This window comes from Trichoderma harzianum (genome assembly GCF_003025095.1).
Source record: "Trichoderma harzianum CBS 226.95 unplaced genomic scaffold M431scaffold_5, whole genome shotgun sequence".
Lineage (NCBI taxonomy): Eukaryota > Fungi > Ascomycota > Sordariomycetes > Hypocreales > Hypocreaceae > Trichoderma > Trichoderma harzianum.
The window spans coordinates 1,080,768-1,096,258 of record NW_020209253.1 but is presented as its reverse complement, the minus strand read 5'-3'; the positions used below and the strand labels follow the sequence as shown (position 1 = coordinate 1,096,258).

The window sequence follows — 15,491 nt, the reverse complement described above, 5'->3', positions numbered from 1 at the left end:
TCTGCTATTCTTTCCGCAATTAACGACGTCAATAACGGTATATCGCAACGAAAAGCTGCACAACGCTGGGGAATACCCCGCTCAACACTACAGAAGCGTTTGAACGGCAGCCAGTCAAGGGCTGATGCCCATGAATTTGCCCAACGCCTTTCAAAGCAGCAGGAAGGTCATCTCGTTCAATGGATTCTAGTCCAGACCAACCTAGGTCTCCCCCCAACACATCAGCAGGTCAGAGAATTCGCTACAAGGGTAGTCAAAGCCGGCGGCGACGATCTGCCACTTGGAAAACGATGGATTGAAGGTTTCCTAAGACGAAACCCTGAAGTCAGGACCGTCAGAGGCAAGCCAATTGATTCCTATCGTTTAAATGGGGCAAAGGTTAATATTATCAAGGATTTCTTTCAGTTCTTCGACCTCCCGGCGATCAAAGACATCCCCGGCAAATACCGATACAATATGGACGAGACTGGGATACTAGAAGGCCGCGGCAGCAACGGGCTAGTGCTCGGGCATGCCGAGAAGAAGGCTATTATGAGGAAGCAGCCTGGATCGCGATGTTGGACTTCGATCGTTGAGTGTATCTCAGCCACGGGCCGGGTCCTCCCACCGTTGGTTATTTTCAAAGGCCTGACAGTCCAGCAGCAATGGTTCCCCGAGGAAATCGAATTCCTAGCTGACTGGGCGTTTAAGGCGTCTAAGAAAGGCTGGACTAGCGATGAGATTGCAATCTGGTGGTTGCAAGAGATCTTTATTCCTCAGACTCAACCTAGTCCACCGTCAAAGCGATTGCTTATTGTTGACGGCCACGGCAGCCACTGTACTGACGATTTCCTCTACGAATGCTTCAAAAATGATATCTATTTGCTCTGCCTACCACTACACAGCTCCTACGTTCTTTAACCTCTTGATATTGCTGTTTTTTCCCCCGTCAAGACCTATTACCGTCAAGCTCTATCAGAATTCGAAGACTGCAACGATTCCTCGCCAGCTGGGAAGAGGATCTTCCTCGAATGCTATCACAAAGCTAGGAAGCTAGGCCTCACAAGTAAAAACGCACAAGCTGGCTGGCTTGGATCCGGTCTGTGGCCCCTTGATGTTGACAAACCGTTGGGGAGCAAGCTAGTCGTCAAAGAACCCCCAGAACCAAAGACAACCCCCAAGACAGCAAAATCAACAGCTAGGAAGAGGAAGGAAGTAAATTTGATCGATTTTAATACCCCCAAACGGTCGCAAGAAGTTCAAAGAGTTATACAATCGATTAAGGTTGCAACGCCAAGGACCCGGCTGCTGTTGCGGAAGATTGGAAAGCAATTAGACCAACAGAACACCACAATAGCGGCGTCAGAGATTAAGATTCGTAATCTACAGCGCCAAGTCGATAGCTTCCGACCTAAAAAGAAACAGAAAGTAGAAGAAAACCCGAACAGTCGATTCATCAGGATTGAAGAGATTATGAACACGAAGAAGAAGATAGAACAGGAATTACAGCGCGCCGAGGCATCTGACGAAGTTAAAGTTGATGAATCTGAAGATGTATGTCACGTATTTTTACTAGAATAAAGAAAAACAACAAGAAGATGACATCCTGATGTTGTTGTGCTGATTTTTCCCTTCAATTTGATACTAATTACGGTCCGGCTTGGGTGGCCACCTTCTAGGGGTGGCCACCTTCCCTGTGGTCTGACTTAGCTGCCCATCAGGTACCCAAACTGCGGAGTACCTGCATTGGCATCCTAGCAGCAGCATCATCACCGCCTTGCTTTGCTTCCAGTTTCCACTCTATTGAGCGGCAGCCGGGCGCTGCAAGCTCTAAAGCCCGAATTGAATCAAGGATCGCTGGAGATCCAGCATGACATATGCTCTATTGCCATCATGACAGGACGGTCGCCTCAGCAGTCAGAGCTTCCCGAAGCTCTGCCAGTACCCGATGCGCCCAGCGACAGCTCCACGGCAGCGAACGAGACGGAAGACAGAGACAATGCGCAGTCCCTCTCTATAGGGTCGTTAAAGGATAAGAAGTCTGAGGACAGACCGACCGAAAGGACGGAGAAAGGTGTTGAAGGGGATGTGACTGGGAAAGATGGCGGTGACGAAGATGGAAAGCCAAGCGCCAAGGTAGAGGGCAAAGGGGATGATGACGATGACGAGAAAGAGGATGAAGAGGAAGAGGATGGGGATGACGAAGATGAGGACGAGGAAGAAGAAGAAGAAGAGGATGACGACGATGATGAAGACGAAGAAGAGGACGAGGAGGAAGAGGAAGACGACGAGGAGCCATTGTTGAAATCAACGAGACTGACCCAACACCTCGGCGCAGTCTATCGCAATGGCGACGCGACCAGCGCTTGTCTAGTCGCGGGCGACAAGATGGTACGGGTCAACCACCGCTTGCCTGTATACGAGTCTTACTGACCAAACGCATATAGATTGTTGGTACGCATAATGGCAATATCGTAAGTAATTCCAATACCGTCTCACAGCTCATATAGCTAATTGGCCGCCTAGCACGTCATCCAATTGCCTGGATTCAACACTCTACGAGTATACCATGCGCACTCAGCTTCCGTCACTAGCATATCAATATCACCATATCCCCCCCCCCTTCCGGACGAAAAAGCCGAGATGATTCAACGAGCACAGACCGGTTTGATTGGGCCACCAGCAAGACCATCTGAAAGTTCTCCCTCAGCAGCAACGAAGAGGATGAGAGAGATTCCTCAAGTGCCTAAAATACCTTCGAATGACATCTATATTGCTACATCATCGATGGACGGTAATGTTTGTGTGCAGTCCTTGGTCGACCTGAAGGATGTTCAACTTCGAAACTTTGCCAGACCGGTACAAGCAGTTGCCTTGTCACCAGACTACAAGTCAGATCGAACATATTTATCGGGCGGGCGGGCAGGACAACTCATTCTCACTGTAGGCGGTGGCCCAGGTCGAAGTACCTCTACTACAGTTGGCACTGCGGCTGCTGTGGCATCTGACTGGCTTTCTACAATAGGTGTCAAGAATAGCGGCGGAAAAGATACGGTGCTTCATTCTGGTGAGGGAACGATTAATACCATCAAATGGTCTCTCTCAGGAAAATACGTCGCATGGCTCAACGAACATGGAACCAAGATTATGAGATCCAAACTTCATCTTGATAACACGGAGATTGAAGACGCTTGGAAAAGGATTGGTCACGTTGACCGACCACATACTAGCGAATGGGAAACGATGGCTGGCGTTTGGAAAGGTCGCGCCGAGTGGATAGATGAGAAGTCGGTCGAAAGTGATGAGTCGGAGGGCTCTCACGATGCTACTGCTTCTTCACCTACCGTATCAAGCACAAAGACTTTTGAAAGGCTTCTTGTTGGCTGGGGAGGGACAATGTGGATTATTCATGTCCACCCAGGAGGCATCGGCTATGGTAAGCAGGCTGGCGAAAAAACCATTGCGCGTGCCGAAATAGCCAAGATGTAAGTGGCTCCTCTTATCTTGATACCATTTTGTTGGAAATCATCAACGAGTATCACACTAACAGCTATCTAGTCTTCATATAGATTGCATCATTTCTGGAATATCTCTGTACGCCCAAAATCAATTGCTAGTATTAGCATTCAGCTCTCCAGAAGATGAAGGCGATACCGCAGAAGACGACAGATCCGGTCCATCACATTCACGGGACGCATCTAAGAAACACAAATCGAAGCATTCCACATCATCTGCAGATACTGAGCAACAGCATAGCCAACGACAACGCTTGAACGCTCTGCCTCCCGAGCTGAGGCTAATTGATCTCAAGTCTCAAGCTGAGGTAGATCGGCACAGCCTCTCCATTAATCGTGTTGATAGGCTTTCTGCTGCTGACTATCACATGTGTCTCCTACCTGCACGGAATGCCGCCTCCGTAGTGGCATCAACGAAGAGCGCTTTGGAGGCACTTGCCGGTATCGGGTCGGAAATGTGGAATGTTGCGGTTAACCCAAGATCCTTGTTCAGCTCTGGCGCCAGTATCATGAGCGGAGGCAGTGGTGATGATGGCGCTTCCGTTTCCAAAGCTGGGAGCATTGCAGGCACTATACGATCGAGCCCTATGAGAACTAGAATTCCTACCGTACATCCTACACTGTCCAAACCAGGGGTCAAAATATTCCTTCATAGTCCCTACGACTGCGTTCTGGCCACCAAGAGAGATCTTTCTGATCATCTCACGTGGCTGTTGGAGCGTGAGCAGTACCGACAAGCGTGGGAACTTCTCGACGAAAACCCTGAAATTTTGGCCGAATCATTCGATGGCATCAACGATCCAGCGATGCCTCCTACGCCATCCAAACACCCGGGCGGAGCCGATGATTTCTTTGACGACGAGTCTGTGGCAGACACCACTCAAAGAAACATGTACTCGGCTGTGGAAAAGGAGAAAAGGCGAGTTGGTGAGCTGTGGATCCGGGAAGTGATTGATGACGGCGACTGGGAGATGGCTGGCCAAGTCTGTGGCAAGGTTCTCACGACTCCCGATCGCTGGGAGAAATGGGTTTGGACCTTTGCAGGTGCCAACAAGTTTGACGAAATCACGAAACACATGCCAACAAAGCCTATGAAGCCGCCATTGCCAACGACCATATATGAGGTGCTTTTGGGACATTATATACAAAATAACAAGCCTCGGTTCAGAGAATTATTAGACCTATGGCCAACCGATCTTTTCGATATCCCTGCTATTACAACGACGTTGGAGAATCAGCTCAAGTATCGCGATGTTCGTGAGAACAGCGTCGAAGATGGCGAAAGAGGTCGAGATTGGAAAATCGTTGTAGAAAGCTTGGCCAAGCTGTACGAAGCTGGTGGCCGACATCGTGATGCGCTCAGATGCTATATCAGACTTCAAGACGCAGACTCAGCATTCCGGTTGATCGGTGACTACCACCTTGCAGACGCCGTAGCAGACGATATTCCTGCATTCATCGGACTACGTGTCTCCCCCGAACGACTCAAGTATATGGACGAGCATCAACTGGTTGCATCAACCGCCGAAGCCATTACTCTGCTGGTTGATGAGGCTCAACATGGCCTTGTGCGGCCTGAAGTTGTCGTAGAGCAGCTGCAAGCAAGAAATCTCCAGTTATACCTATTTTTCTACCTGCGTGGATTATGGAAGGGCCAAGGAATCGCAGAGCACACTGGAGAGAATCTCGAACGGCTGATCCTGGACAGTCAATCTTTGGTGGATAACTTTGCGGATCTGGCCGTTCGCCTATTTGCCACCTATGATAGACCGCTGCTCATGGAATTTTTGAAGACGTCGACCTCTTATGGATTTGAAAAGGTATGGTCTTTAACTCCCCTCCATCCCAAACTCGATAGCTGCTTACACCTCCCGTGAACTAGGCCGTCCAAGAGTGTGAACAGCACTCATACTACGATGAGTTGGTATATCTTTATTCCAAGACTGGTCAAATGAAGCGCGCCCTGTACCTCATCATAGACCGGTTGAACGATGTCAACAAGGCAATAGATTTTGCGAAGGAGCAAGACGATCCTGATTTGTGGGAAGACTTGCTAAACTATAGCATGGATAAGCCGAGCTTCATTCGTGCGCTCCTTGAGCAAGTTGGTACGACCATAAACCCAATAACTTTGGTTCGACGAATACCGGAGGGTCTCGAGATTCAGGGTCTAAGAGAAGGACTTATCCATATGATGAAGGAGCATGAACTTCAGCACAGCATTAGTTGGGGTGTAGCGACAGTTTTACGAAGTGAAGTTGCGACAGCTCAGAATGAGCTTCGAACAGGCCAACGGAAGGGCATCAAATTCGAAGTCCTTTCAACTGACGAGGGAGAAACTGCTGAGGATGAAAAGTCTGAAGGCGTCCCGAAGCCTGGGCAATGCGCAAAATGTCTCGAGACGTTCACAGAGTACGAGATGGAAGCATTAATGGGATTTGTGTGCGGGCATGCGTTCCACGTAAGCCATTTGCTCGAAATGCTACATAAAGGCAAACAAAACGACATTGATCTTGGAAATGGGCCAGAAGAAGGAAGCCGCTATTCAGTTGGTATGAAGGTCATGAAGGCGAGGCTGTTGAGGGACAAGGTGAGGGGAGGTTGTCCAATTTGCCACCCAACCGAAGCTTAGAAGTGTATGTATGTACATTGGGCGTTTCGTTTTATATATCCCTGGGTCCTTTCATAATCTATTGTCTAAGCATGGGGGAGATAGAAGATTTGGTAATTAATTATTGTTTTGAGGAACTTTGATGCCTTTAGGTAGATAATGGTGTGAGTTATGATGCCAAATGTTGGGAATTGTATGGCATGAAGAAGAGACGGAGCAGCAATCGGAATTCACGCGTGAACATATGTTTTATCCCACTACCAAGAGGCGTCAAAGTGGTTTTTACAATTAAAGGAATTTAGAGCAAATCTATTCCTGTTCGCCTATCACGATCATGCCACTGAATATTTCCCAAATGTGCAAATCCAGGTTTAACCTTATAACCTGTCCCAGCTGCCAATCTCCATCGAAAATGCCATGTATATGACGAATCTGATAAAAGCACCGCGGCTCTTTCGTAGTAGAAAGAGGTGATCAGTTACATGAAAAGAGTCATGACCATGGCGAGACCGCCAAAGGCCACGCCAGAGATGGCCTTGAGAGCCACTCCAGCGCTGGTGCGATCTGGGGCAGAAGGAGCCGTCATGCTGCCAGAAGGGCTGTCATGGCTCATGACCGACGTCGAGTTGGTCTGCTGCTTGCCCGTGATGGAGCCCGAGGCCGTAGTCGTGCCGCTGGTGATGGCGGTAGAGCCAGTGGCAGCAAGGACGGAGTTGGTCTCCAGCGATGGGCTGCCAAGGGTATCAGTAGTCGAAACCACCGTGACAGTAGGCTGAGGAGCACCAGGATCAACGTGAGACCAGACAGTGGTTGGGATAGGCTCGCCGATGGGAGTGACAGACACGGCCTGAGTGGTCGAATCGACAGAGGCAGAGTAGCCGATGGAGGACTCAGGAAGAACTGCGTTGGTAGCAGTGGTGATGGAAACCTGGCACTGAGTGCTCTCAATGACGGTGCAGTAGTTCATGGAATACATGAGGATGCCTAGACTGGGTTAGTGATTTGGGAGATTCGTGGTTAGGGGGGTAGAACGAACCGTTGGAAGTGGTGGTGCCGATCTGCTGAGTCTCAACAGTGACAGTGGACTGGTTATCCGCTAAAGAAGAGTCAGTCAGTCATTGTAAATGAATGTGAAATTAATCACGGTAATTAGTGAAGAAATAGAGGCTCACAATACGTAGTGGTGGCAAACGCGCCGGAAAAGAGAAGGCTAGCGAGAGCCATGGTCATCTTGGGCGTGGCCATTGCAACGTCAGTTAAGAGGAGGAAGTCGATGCTTTTTATGATAGAGATTTCTAGAATGAATCTATTAGCAAGCAGTCACCAATGTTAAAAAGATTGCTGAGGAGGAAAATGTGCTGAGCATCGCGTGCTAGAAGTTGGAGAGGGAAGGCTAGCGGCGACGATGATGCCTCAGGAGGATGATCGAGTTGCTAACAGGTATCAAAACGATACGTTAAGCGTAACGTCTTGCATGAGAGGGTAATTGAAATGAAATACCTTGAAAGTGTGGTGAAGATGGTTTGCTCGTGGAGTTGCGAGATGGTGACGGGGGAGGAAGAAGAAGCAGAAGGAGGAAATTCAGCAGGGAGGTAAATATCTACAGTCCCACAATTGCGTTGGCGAAGAAATCAGTAAACGCGTCTTGAATTTGATTCTATTTTTTCCCTGTGCAGGTAAATGTTGATTGGGAATTTCGGGGGTGACAAGTGGTGGACAGCTGGCAGCGGAAGATGGTTGAGGCAGTGAATCACAGTCACAAGAGTTGACGATCGCCAAGATCATATGGTGCGACAAATAGTGGAATTGTATGACGAATAAGTTATTTTGAATAGTTTTCGAAAGCTCTTTTGGTTATTTCTATTTCGCTGTGCAAGATGATATATTTGGTGGTGTTTGATAGGCCATGTGGGAAAGTGCAGGAAGGGGAAGAGATCACTACTGAGTACTACATGAAAGAACCCTCGACAACAGGGGATAGATGAATCTTATGGATTTGCATGTTACACGCGTGAAATCCAGTGCAGCACATTGTCGCGGATTTCGGGAATTTTGATATGGAAAACGACATATCTGTGCCATCTCGTTTGCCGCCTGCCGCTTCATTTCCCCCTCCCGCGCAGTTGCATAGTACCTGTATACAGCGCAACTCGGTGTACCAAAGCAGCACTGTCAAATCGCAATCAGAGTTTACATAATGAATTCAAAGAATTCAACGATTCCATCTATTGAATCTAAACCGGAAAAGAGAGAAAACCACCAAGTCCTACAAACTACCTATGCAGAGGGGTTTCGACTTGTTGTGGACTCAATCACGATACCACGCAGCTGTCCGTTCTGTGGCACCAACCAGCCGATACAATGGTACCAATTAGTTTCATCTTACTCAGGAAGTAAGTCTTTGAGCGAATTTTGTTTTGCCTACTCAAATATTGTACTCCTCTAGTTTCTTTTCAAACTGAACTTCTTTTTGTATGTTGCTCCTATGCCTACAAGCCAGGGGCGTCGGTTAAGTTCCTTGGCCGTGGGATGAGCATAAAGTCTAAAGCACAAGTACAAAATACATGATACTCCCGTTGTCAGGTGATAGGAAAATAATAAAACCACAACGCCATCAATAAACCTTTTCTTCACTAGAAACCAACTCATGAAGCAGAAGTACGAGACACGAGGAAAACCTTGGAAGTCTTACTCCATCGCCATTTGACCGCGCAACACCGGCAGCTTGTTATGCCGAAGTTCTCATCTCCATTGCCCCGGTCTCACTAGAAACTCCAGCCTCGTATGTCCTCGTCGGTCTTTCTGCGGGCATTTGCCCGACTTGTGCGTGAGATGGCCTCAAAATCCGATGCCTATCTCAGCTTAAACTTTTGCGAGCTAGCATCGCATGCAAGGCCGGCAATTGTGCTTACTACTGTCACGGCTCCCCACTCCCCACCAGATGGCCGAGAATGGAAAGCTGATCGTGTCCAAGTCGAGCCACTCCGCGTCCCCAATTGGGCCACCAAAAGCCTCTCTCCAAAGCCTCTCATACCTCTGAGCCATGCATCTCCAACGAGGGGCCATGTGTTGGAGCGCCACGCCTGACTCAATCTTGTCGCCATTGGTCCTTGAGTGGGCACATCATGACGAGATCAAAGACCAGGCCGTGATGCTTCAAGGCGGGGCCCCAGACCCAGAAAAGATCCATGGAATTCACTATTGGCGCCACGAGTCTCCTTGGCTGGTTCTCCAACCGCCTGCCAACCCTCCAACCCTCCCTGCCGACGCCTCGGCACTCTTAGCTCTAAACTAGCCCCTGCTGCCATTTGCCGGAGCTCTGGTGGAGCTCGAGAAGCTGTCTCTGTAAGGCTCGACTTGCTGCCACCAACCGCAGCCCACCGGTGTTAAAAGTATCGACAGTTCTGCGAATCACCGCCGTCGCTAACTTCGCCCCTCGACCGTGTCCCGAGAGTTCCGGCCTCTAGCCCGGGGAAGTCACACGATGCTTGACGCTTGGCTACGGAGATAGCTTCGTATCTCATTCGGCGTTGAGGAAGCCAGTGTTTTACCCCATGGAGCCAACCCAACCTAGTAATAAGACGGCATATCTGAATCCCGGCGTGGAGTTTGACCTCCGATGGCTGCTTTTGAGTAGCTGATCACTACTTGCTTGGACCAACTTCTGGGGCATCGAGACATTCGCCTAAAGGCGCGGCGCGAAGAGGGGAAGCAAGCTCCATACTAATAAACATCACCAAACCCCTCGGGAGAACGGAAATAGGCTAGAACCGACATACCCGACATGAGGGGAACACAGATGAGGTACAGACATTGGACACGGCACGAGAAGTAGATGGAGCCGTGTCGTCTGTATATAAACGAGGCACCCAGGAATGGCGTGGTCTTTTCTCCTGCCTTGTCTGTCTACTCATCCTCAGACGCTTGCATTAAGTAGACATCATTGTGCCTACTCCCAGTCATCGTCGACAACTTCTTTGATACAAGATTGCAAGACACTATACAAGTATGGCTACCCCAGGTACCGACCCCATCGAGGGACAATATAACAAAGAATCCGCGGCCGACGTGCCCACCAACGGGCATCATGTTTCCAATGGCATGGGCTCTGGACAGCAGTTCCAGCCCCAACAGTATCAACAATATCCGGGCTATGGACAATTTATTCCATTTAGCAACACCCAAGATCCTCGGGGCGGACCTCACCAGGCCATGATCTCCCAAGTCTACCAACCTACCCTTGGTAAGATTGGTAACCCAGGTCCTCTTGGTCTGATCGGTTTCGCTTTGACGACCTTCGTGCTCGGACTTTACCAGTGCGGTGCTGGGTATGTTCCCCCAAGCATGACCTCGATTCTTTCTCTTTCACCTTGGCGTACGCTAACCCAACAATAGTCTCCCTAATTCCAACCCATTGGGCAACGTCGGCCCTGATCAGGCTGTCTTCGGTGTGGCTGTCTTCTTCGGAGGCATGGCTCAGTTTGTTGCTGGCGTCATGGAATTTGTCCTTGGCAATACCTTCGGTTGTACTCTCCACTGTTCATACGGGGCTTTCTGGCTTGCCTTTGCCATGTTCTCAGTCCCTACACTGGGCATCCAGGCCGCCTATAACGGAGATCAGCGTGCCTTTAGCTTTGCTGTTGGCATTTTCCTCATCATATGGTGCTTCCTCACCATCATCTTCTTTGTTGCGGCGCTCAAGACAAACTTTACCATCTTGATGGTGCTTGGCCTGCTTGCGCTGTCTTTCTTCTTCCTCAGCATTGCGCAGTTCGTCTCAACGGAGCACACCACTGCAGCGGTGCGACTGAACCGAGCCGGTGGTGCCTTTGCCGTCTTCTGTGCCATGTTTGCATTCTACGCTGGAGCGGCAGGCCTCATGCTCAAAGACACAACCTTTGTTACCTTCCCACTTGGAGAGATTCCATATCCCTCAGTCAAGCGAGAGAGGGCCGCGGCGGCGGCGAAGAATGTTTAGAGCCACGAATGAAGTCAATTCATGCTTTTAAAACATGCTACTCATTTTATTGAGTACTTCATTTCACATTATCTCGGCTTTTAATTACTGAGAAGGACGTAATGCGCTGAAGGATGAATTGATCGAAGACGGACAATTAAGTTCACCAACAGGTGGGACGAAGAGGAGAGTTGAAGGTTGTTCGACTTTGTCTGTGTGCATTGATTATACCCTCGCTTTTGATACCCACCTGCTCGTTTGTTTCTTGTTTTTGTTTAGTTTCTTTGTGAAGTAGCCGTCGTGGAAAGGGTAATGGCAGTGGACAAGTAATATGGATGGAATACTGAAGGGAAATCCCCAAAGGTCAATAATTATACCCAAGTGCCGCAGATGACAGAACCAACTTTTTGATTCAACCTTGCAATAAAATATTTCCAATTAATCAAAGTATCAAAAGCAAAACTCGCAATGACTTGTAATACAATGATAATGATTGCTTCCCTCATTCATCTTCCATAGTGAATGGTTCTTATCAATCATACAATCTTCCAGCTACAAATTCGCCTTTCCTTCAAATTCACCTGCCAATTCATCAGTCATACAAGCTCTGCACCTCGTCAAGGGTTTCATCTGCCTTGCCTTTTGCTTTGGCGGCAGTACCCTTTGCCTTTCCTTTCATCTCTTCTGCCTTTCCCTTCATCTCCTCGGCCTTGCCTTTGGCAGCTGACTTCATGCCTTCTGCTTTGCCCTTGGCATGGGCCCCCATACCTTCTACTTGGCTAGAGACGCCGCTGCTGGAAAGATCTTCGGCTGTTTCCATGACCTTGTGTGATGCCTTGGCTATACATTGGTAGAAGAAAAAAAGGATTGATTAGTCACGAGTATATTCTTGTAGTGAATGGTTGTAATTAAGACGTACTGGCAATGTTGATGCCGTCGACGAGCTTATCGCTCACAGCTCTGTCGATGTGCTTCAATTCATCCTTGACGGCCTCGGTGGCGGTTCTCTGTGCCGCCAACGAAGTGGTAAATGTGCGTGATGTCCGAACTGCAGCGATCCGTGACACGGGGGTCACGACTGCGGCGGTTCTGCTGACATTGATGGTTCGGGTGAGGAAAGACATGATGGATTCTGTTATTGAGCCGTTCGACGCTGTGATAGTTTTTTTGTGGTAATTGATTGATTGGAGAGGGGAAAAGGAATGGAAAAGAAGAAAGAAAAAGTGTAAAAATTTAACTGCATATATACCTAGGCAATTGCACATGCGATGGGCCATAGAAAGCAAGAAAGGGCAGCAGAATAGCGAGGCAGCACTGTGAGAGACCTGGGTGGCACCAGGTCGTGATGTCATCGCCACACATGCCTCCACATGTAGAGCAGCGCAATGATGACGCAGATACGGTGAGCCTTCTACCATGTCTTTCTCTAGACTAAATCGAGATTTTGATGTGCAAACAGCTTTCTTCTTTCTCATTACTGTAGTTTTTAAGCACCTGGTCTGCGATTGGCCTTTTTGTGGAGTGGTTTGGCGATGGTTATTTTGGTGGAGGAATGTTTGCATCATCAATACTACAGTACAAGCAACTCCCTGAATAATAACCCTGTTTTGCAGGATCAAAGCTTATTCGGATCTAAATAGTGGTGAAATGTGTTCTAGAAGATTTGTAGCCTTTTTCCTTTCTCCTGCTGTGTCATTGTCTAAGAAATCTAACTTTCTCCTCCATTCAGGCTCTCTTCACCTGCCGTGGAATCTTTCGATCCATTGCCTCATCGCGTTCTCTGCCACTGCGGGATCAATCCTCTCAGTGGGTCCGAGGCGCATCATCTTGCCAACTAGATACATGAGCTTGCCCTGGGGATACTTTTGCTCGTCGGCGAATTCTTCCAGCACCTTGTCTTCACCCGCGGCGGCCTCGGCAGCAAGGGCTTCATACTCTTCCTGGGAAATCTCTTTGAACCACAGGTCATTGCTGTTGATGGCTTCTAGGATTCCTCCTTCAAGTTCGCCCAAGTATACGGCCATGAGAAGCTCCTTTGCTACTTTACCCGTGATGTGCTTGCGGTAAAGGTGATATAGAAGCTGCGACAAGTCCTCCTCGGACACTTGAGCACACTCCCCGAGCTGGGTAAACGACAGATCTCCCGACGCAAGCGGACCAGCTTTGTAAGTCGTCAGGCGGCCGAGTTCATGGAGGATCCAGTTCCCCGCCAATGTTGAGTACGACTTGACTTCCGGAAGCTCCGCAATGTCAACCTCGGCCCGCAACTTACCCTCCAGCAAAGCTAGGACGCGATAAAAGTACTGCACACGCGATCCATTGTCCAGTGTGATGAGTGAGAGGGCATCCTTGGGAGTGAGGCCGTAGTGATTAACCAGCTTGTCAAGCTCGGTATCCGGCAGAACAGCAAGCGATGTCTGCAGACGTTGGACAAGGTCGTTCCCAATGACAAGCGGCGGTAGGTCAGGGTCGGGCATGTAACGATAATCGACTTCGCCCTCCTTACCACGCAAGCGACGGGTTTCCTTGGATCCAATTGTCCAGCCACGCGTCTCGCCAGCAATCACGCCGCCTGCCTCCAACTGTCGAATTTGACGATCGCGCTCGGCAATGATGGCATCCTCCACGGCCTTGATCGTACTCAAGTTTTTAATCTCTGTACGGGTGCCAAGCTTCTTGCTAGGGTCATCGGTCCTCCGTACAGATACGTTGACATCAGCTCTGAGACCGCCCGTCTCCATCCCAGAAACGCACGAGTCCACAGTGTTGAGAAGCAGCTGAATTTTGCGCACAAGCACAGCAGCCGTGCGAGGGTGATGGATCTCGGGCTCGGTGATTATTTCAATCAAGGGTACGCCCACACGGTTGAAATCCAGCCAGTGAACGCTTCCCGTCTGTGCGAGGGTCTTGGCCGTGTCCTGCTCGAGCTGCACTTGTTTGATACCGACAGTGACGCTCTCGCCATCCTCCGTAGAGATGCCATCACGAGCAAGGAGCGTAATGTGTCCCTTTTTAGCAAACGGCTCGTAGAATTGCGTAATCTGATATCCTGAAGGCTGATCCCACCAGAAGTAATGCTTCCTGTCAAACCGACTGACAGGTTGTATCTCGCAGTTGAGGGCCAGTGCTGCCCGAATAGCCGGAATCAGAGTCTCCTTTTGAAACAACGGCTGGCTGCCCGGCATTGCAACATCAAACAGCGCCACGTGGCTGTTTGGCTCATCGTTGAAGGAGGTTGCAGCCGGCGAAAACAGCTTGCGAGACGTATTGAGTTGGGCATGGATCTCAATTCCGACGGTCAGCTCCCAGCCGTCAACGGTTTGGGAATCGCCCTTGGATTTCTTTTTGCCTTGTATTTTGGCTTGCTTTGCCTGCTCCTTGAGCTGCTTCCGCAGTGGGACATGGATTGGCTGTGATGATGATGCTGCCGCCGCTGGTTCAGGCTGCGTATGGAGGTGCCGCAGGGCGTAAGGTGGACGAAGAGACGGCCAGACAGGCACTGTTCGTGAAGACAGCCGCCGACCGTTAATGCATCCTCGCTGTGATATACGGCCCTCGAGCAGATACCTGCTGAGCTCGCCCACAGATCTGCGACTCATTGCGCACTCTGCTTGCACTTAAAGTTGAAATGAGGCGTAAAGAGTCGTACGCCCAAGTCCCAATCAATGCCAGGTAGGAAACGTCGTTTGCTTGATGCCGTCGTCAAACCCACCCAACCGGGACAATACGCCCTCGATTTCAGCAGTGCCACCAAATAGGCGTGGTTTGTTCGCCACGATATGGATCAAATGTGAATGTGTTGCGAACTGTCGCTTCGTCAAAACTGAACCTCGGGTGGAGACCAGATCAAAGATCATATGGCATGCAGTGAGGCCGCGAGCCGGCCCGCTAGAAAACCCGACAGGTCGGAACCCACCTGCAGCCACTCCGTCCATCAATCAAAGTCGTGGCTCTTATAAGAGGGTGTGCTTCGTCCAATAAATAGATTAAACGAATGCATCTACAATCGTCCCGCTCCTCCTCTTCTTTTTCACCTGAGTATGCATCCAAAGCAATCCCTTCAGGATGTGAATCCAAACGAAGTATAACAGAAACCCAATTCGCAGATCCTCACCCCCGCCCAGCCAGCGATCACACACCGAATCTCACAAGGGATCTGTTACACAGCGCTCATAGTTTGTCTTATGAGCAAAGTTGCTCCGCAGTTCGACGAGGCAATGCCTTCCATGTCGGGCACCAACTCGTGTTGGCCACAGACGAAATCAGCGGCCATTCTCAGGGCTTCCAGACCATGTGCCCTCTTGCCATACCCCCCGAATCAGAGGCAACCAATCCCAGCTCGATTTGGTATGAGCTGACACAAGTGTGTGAAGATTGTACGCATGATCGGGGCTAAGCAGCGCTTCTTGTTTTCCCTCTATTTTACAGA

General features: G+C 49.6%; 6 protein-coding genes across 6 annotated transcripts; 2 read left to right on the top strand and 4 right to left on the bottom strand.

Annotated features, from left to right (window-relative positions):
- Window positions 1–1,749: 1,749 nt before the first annotated feature.
- M431DRAFT_113798 (hypothetical protein) lies at window positions 1,750–6,425 on the top strand. The gene is made up of 5 exons (XM_024911886.1): window positions 1,750–2,370; window positions 2,427–2,453; window positions 2,506–3,464; window positions 3,538–5,314; window positions 5,377–6,425. Exons 1-5 carry the CDS (start codon window positions 1,873–1,875, stop codon window positions 6,124–6,126), a joined length of 4,011 nt encoding a protein of 1,336 aa, XP_024775337.1. The 5' UTR covers window positions 1,750–1,872; the 3' UTR covers window positions 6,127–6,425.
- A 7-nt stretch (window positions 6,426–6,432) lies between these two features.
- On the bottom strand, window positions 6,433–7,350 carry M431DRAFT_552384 (hypothetical protein; the record flags this gene model as incomplete). Its single annotated transcript, XM_024921365.1, has 3 exons — window positions 6,433–7,089; window positions 7,142–7,201; window positions 7,278–7,350. 3 exons carry the CDS (start codon window positions 7,348–7,350, stop codon window positions 6,584–6,586), a joined length of 639 nt encoding a protein of 212 aa, XP_024775336.1. The 3' UTR covers window positions 6,433–6,583.
- A 2,856-nt stretch (window positions 7,351–10,206) lies between these two features.
- M431DRAFT_84204 (hypothetical protein) lies at window positions 10,207–11,083 on the top strand (the record flags this gene model as incomplete). Its single annotated transcript, XM_024923409.1, has 2 exons — window positions 10,207–10,433; window positions 10,501–11,083. The coding sequence occupies 2 exons, from the start codon at window positions 10,207–10,209 to the stop codon at window positions 11,081–11,083; spliced, it is 810 nt and encodes a 269-aa protein (XP_024775335.1).
- Window positions 11,084–11,154: 71 nt separating this feature from the next.
- On the bottom strand, window positions 11,155–11,717 carry M431DRAFT_405926 (hypothetical protein). Its single transcript, XM_024914904.1, has 3 exons — window positions 11,702–11,717; window positions 11,467–11,643; window positions 11,155–11,405 (listed from the first exon to the last, which is right to left on the bottom strand). The coding sequence occupies exons 2-3, from the start codon at window positions 11,566–11,568 to the stop codon at window positions 11,226–11,228; spliced, it is 282 nt and encodes a 93-aa protein (XP_024775334.1). The 5' UTR covers window positions 11,569–11,643; window positions 11,702–11,717; the 3' UTR covers window positions 11,155–11,225.
- M431DRAFT_481164 (hypothetical protein) lies at window positions 11,655–12,186 on the bottom strand (the record flags this gene model as incomplete). Its single annotated transcript, XM_024915937.1, has 2 exons — window positions 11,655–11,902; window positions 11,982–12,186. The coding sequence occupies 2 exons, from the start codon at window positions 12,184–12,186 to the stop codon at window positions 11,655–11,657; spliced, it is 453 nt and encodes a 150-aa protein (XP_024775333.1).
- A 425-nt stretch (window positions 12,187–12,611) lies between these two features.
- Window positions 12,612–14,881, bottom strand: M431DRAFT_507327 (hypothetical protein). Its single transcript, XM_024918950.1, has one exon. It carries the CDS (start codon window positions 14,659–14,661, stop codon window positions 12,799–12,801), a length of 1,863 nt encoding a protein of 620 aa, XP_024775332.1. The 5' UTR covers window positions 14,662–14,881; the 3' UTR covers window positions 12,612–12,798.
- Between the last annotated feature and the right edge of the window lie 610 nt (window positions 14,882–15,491).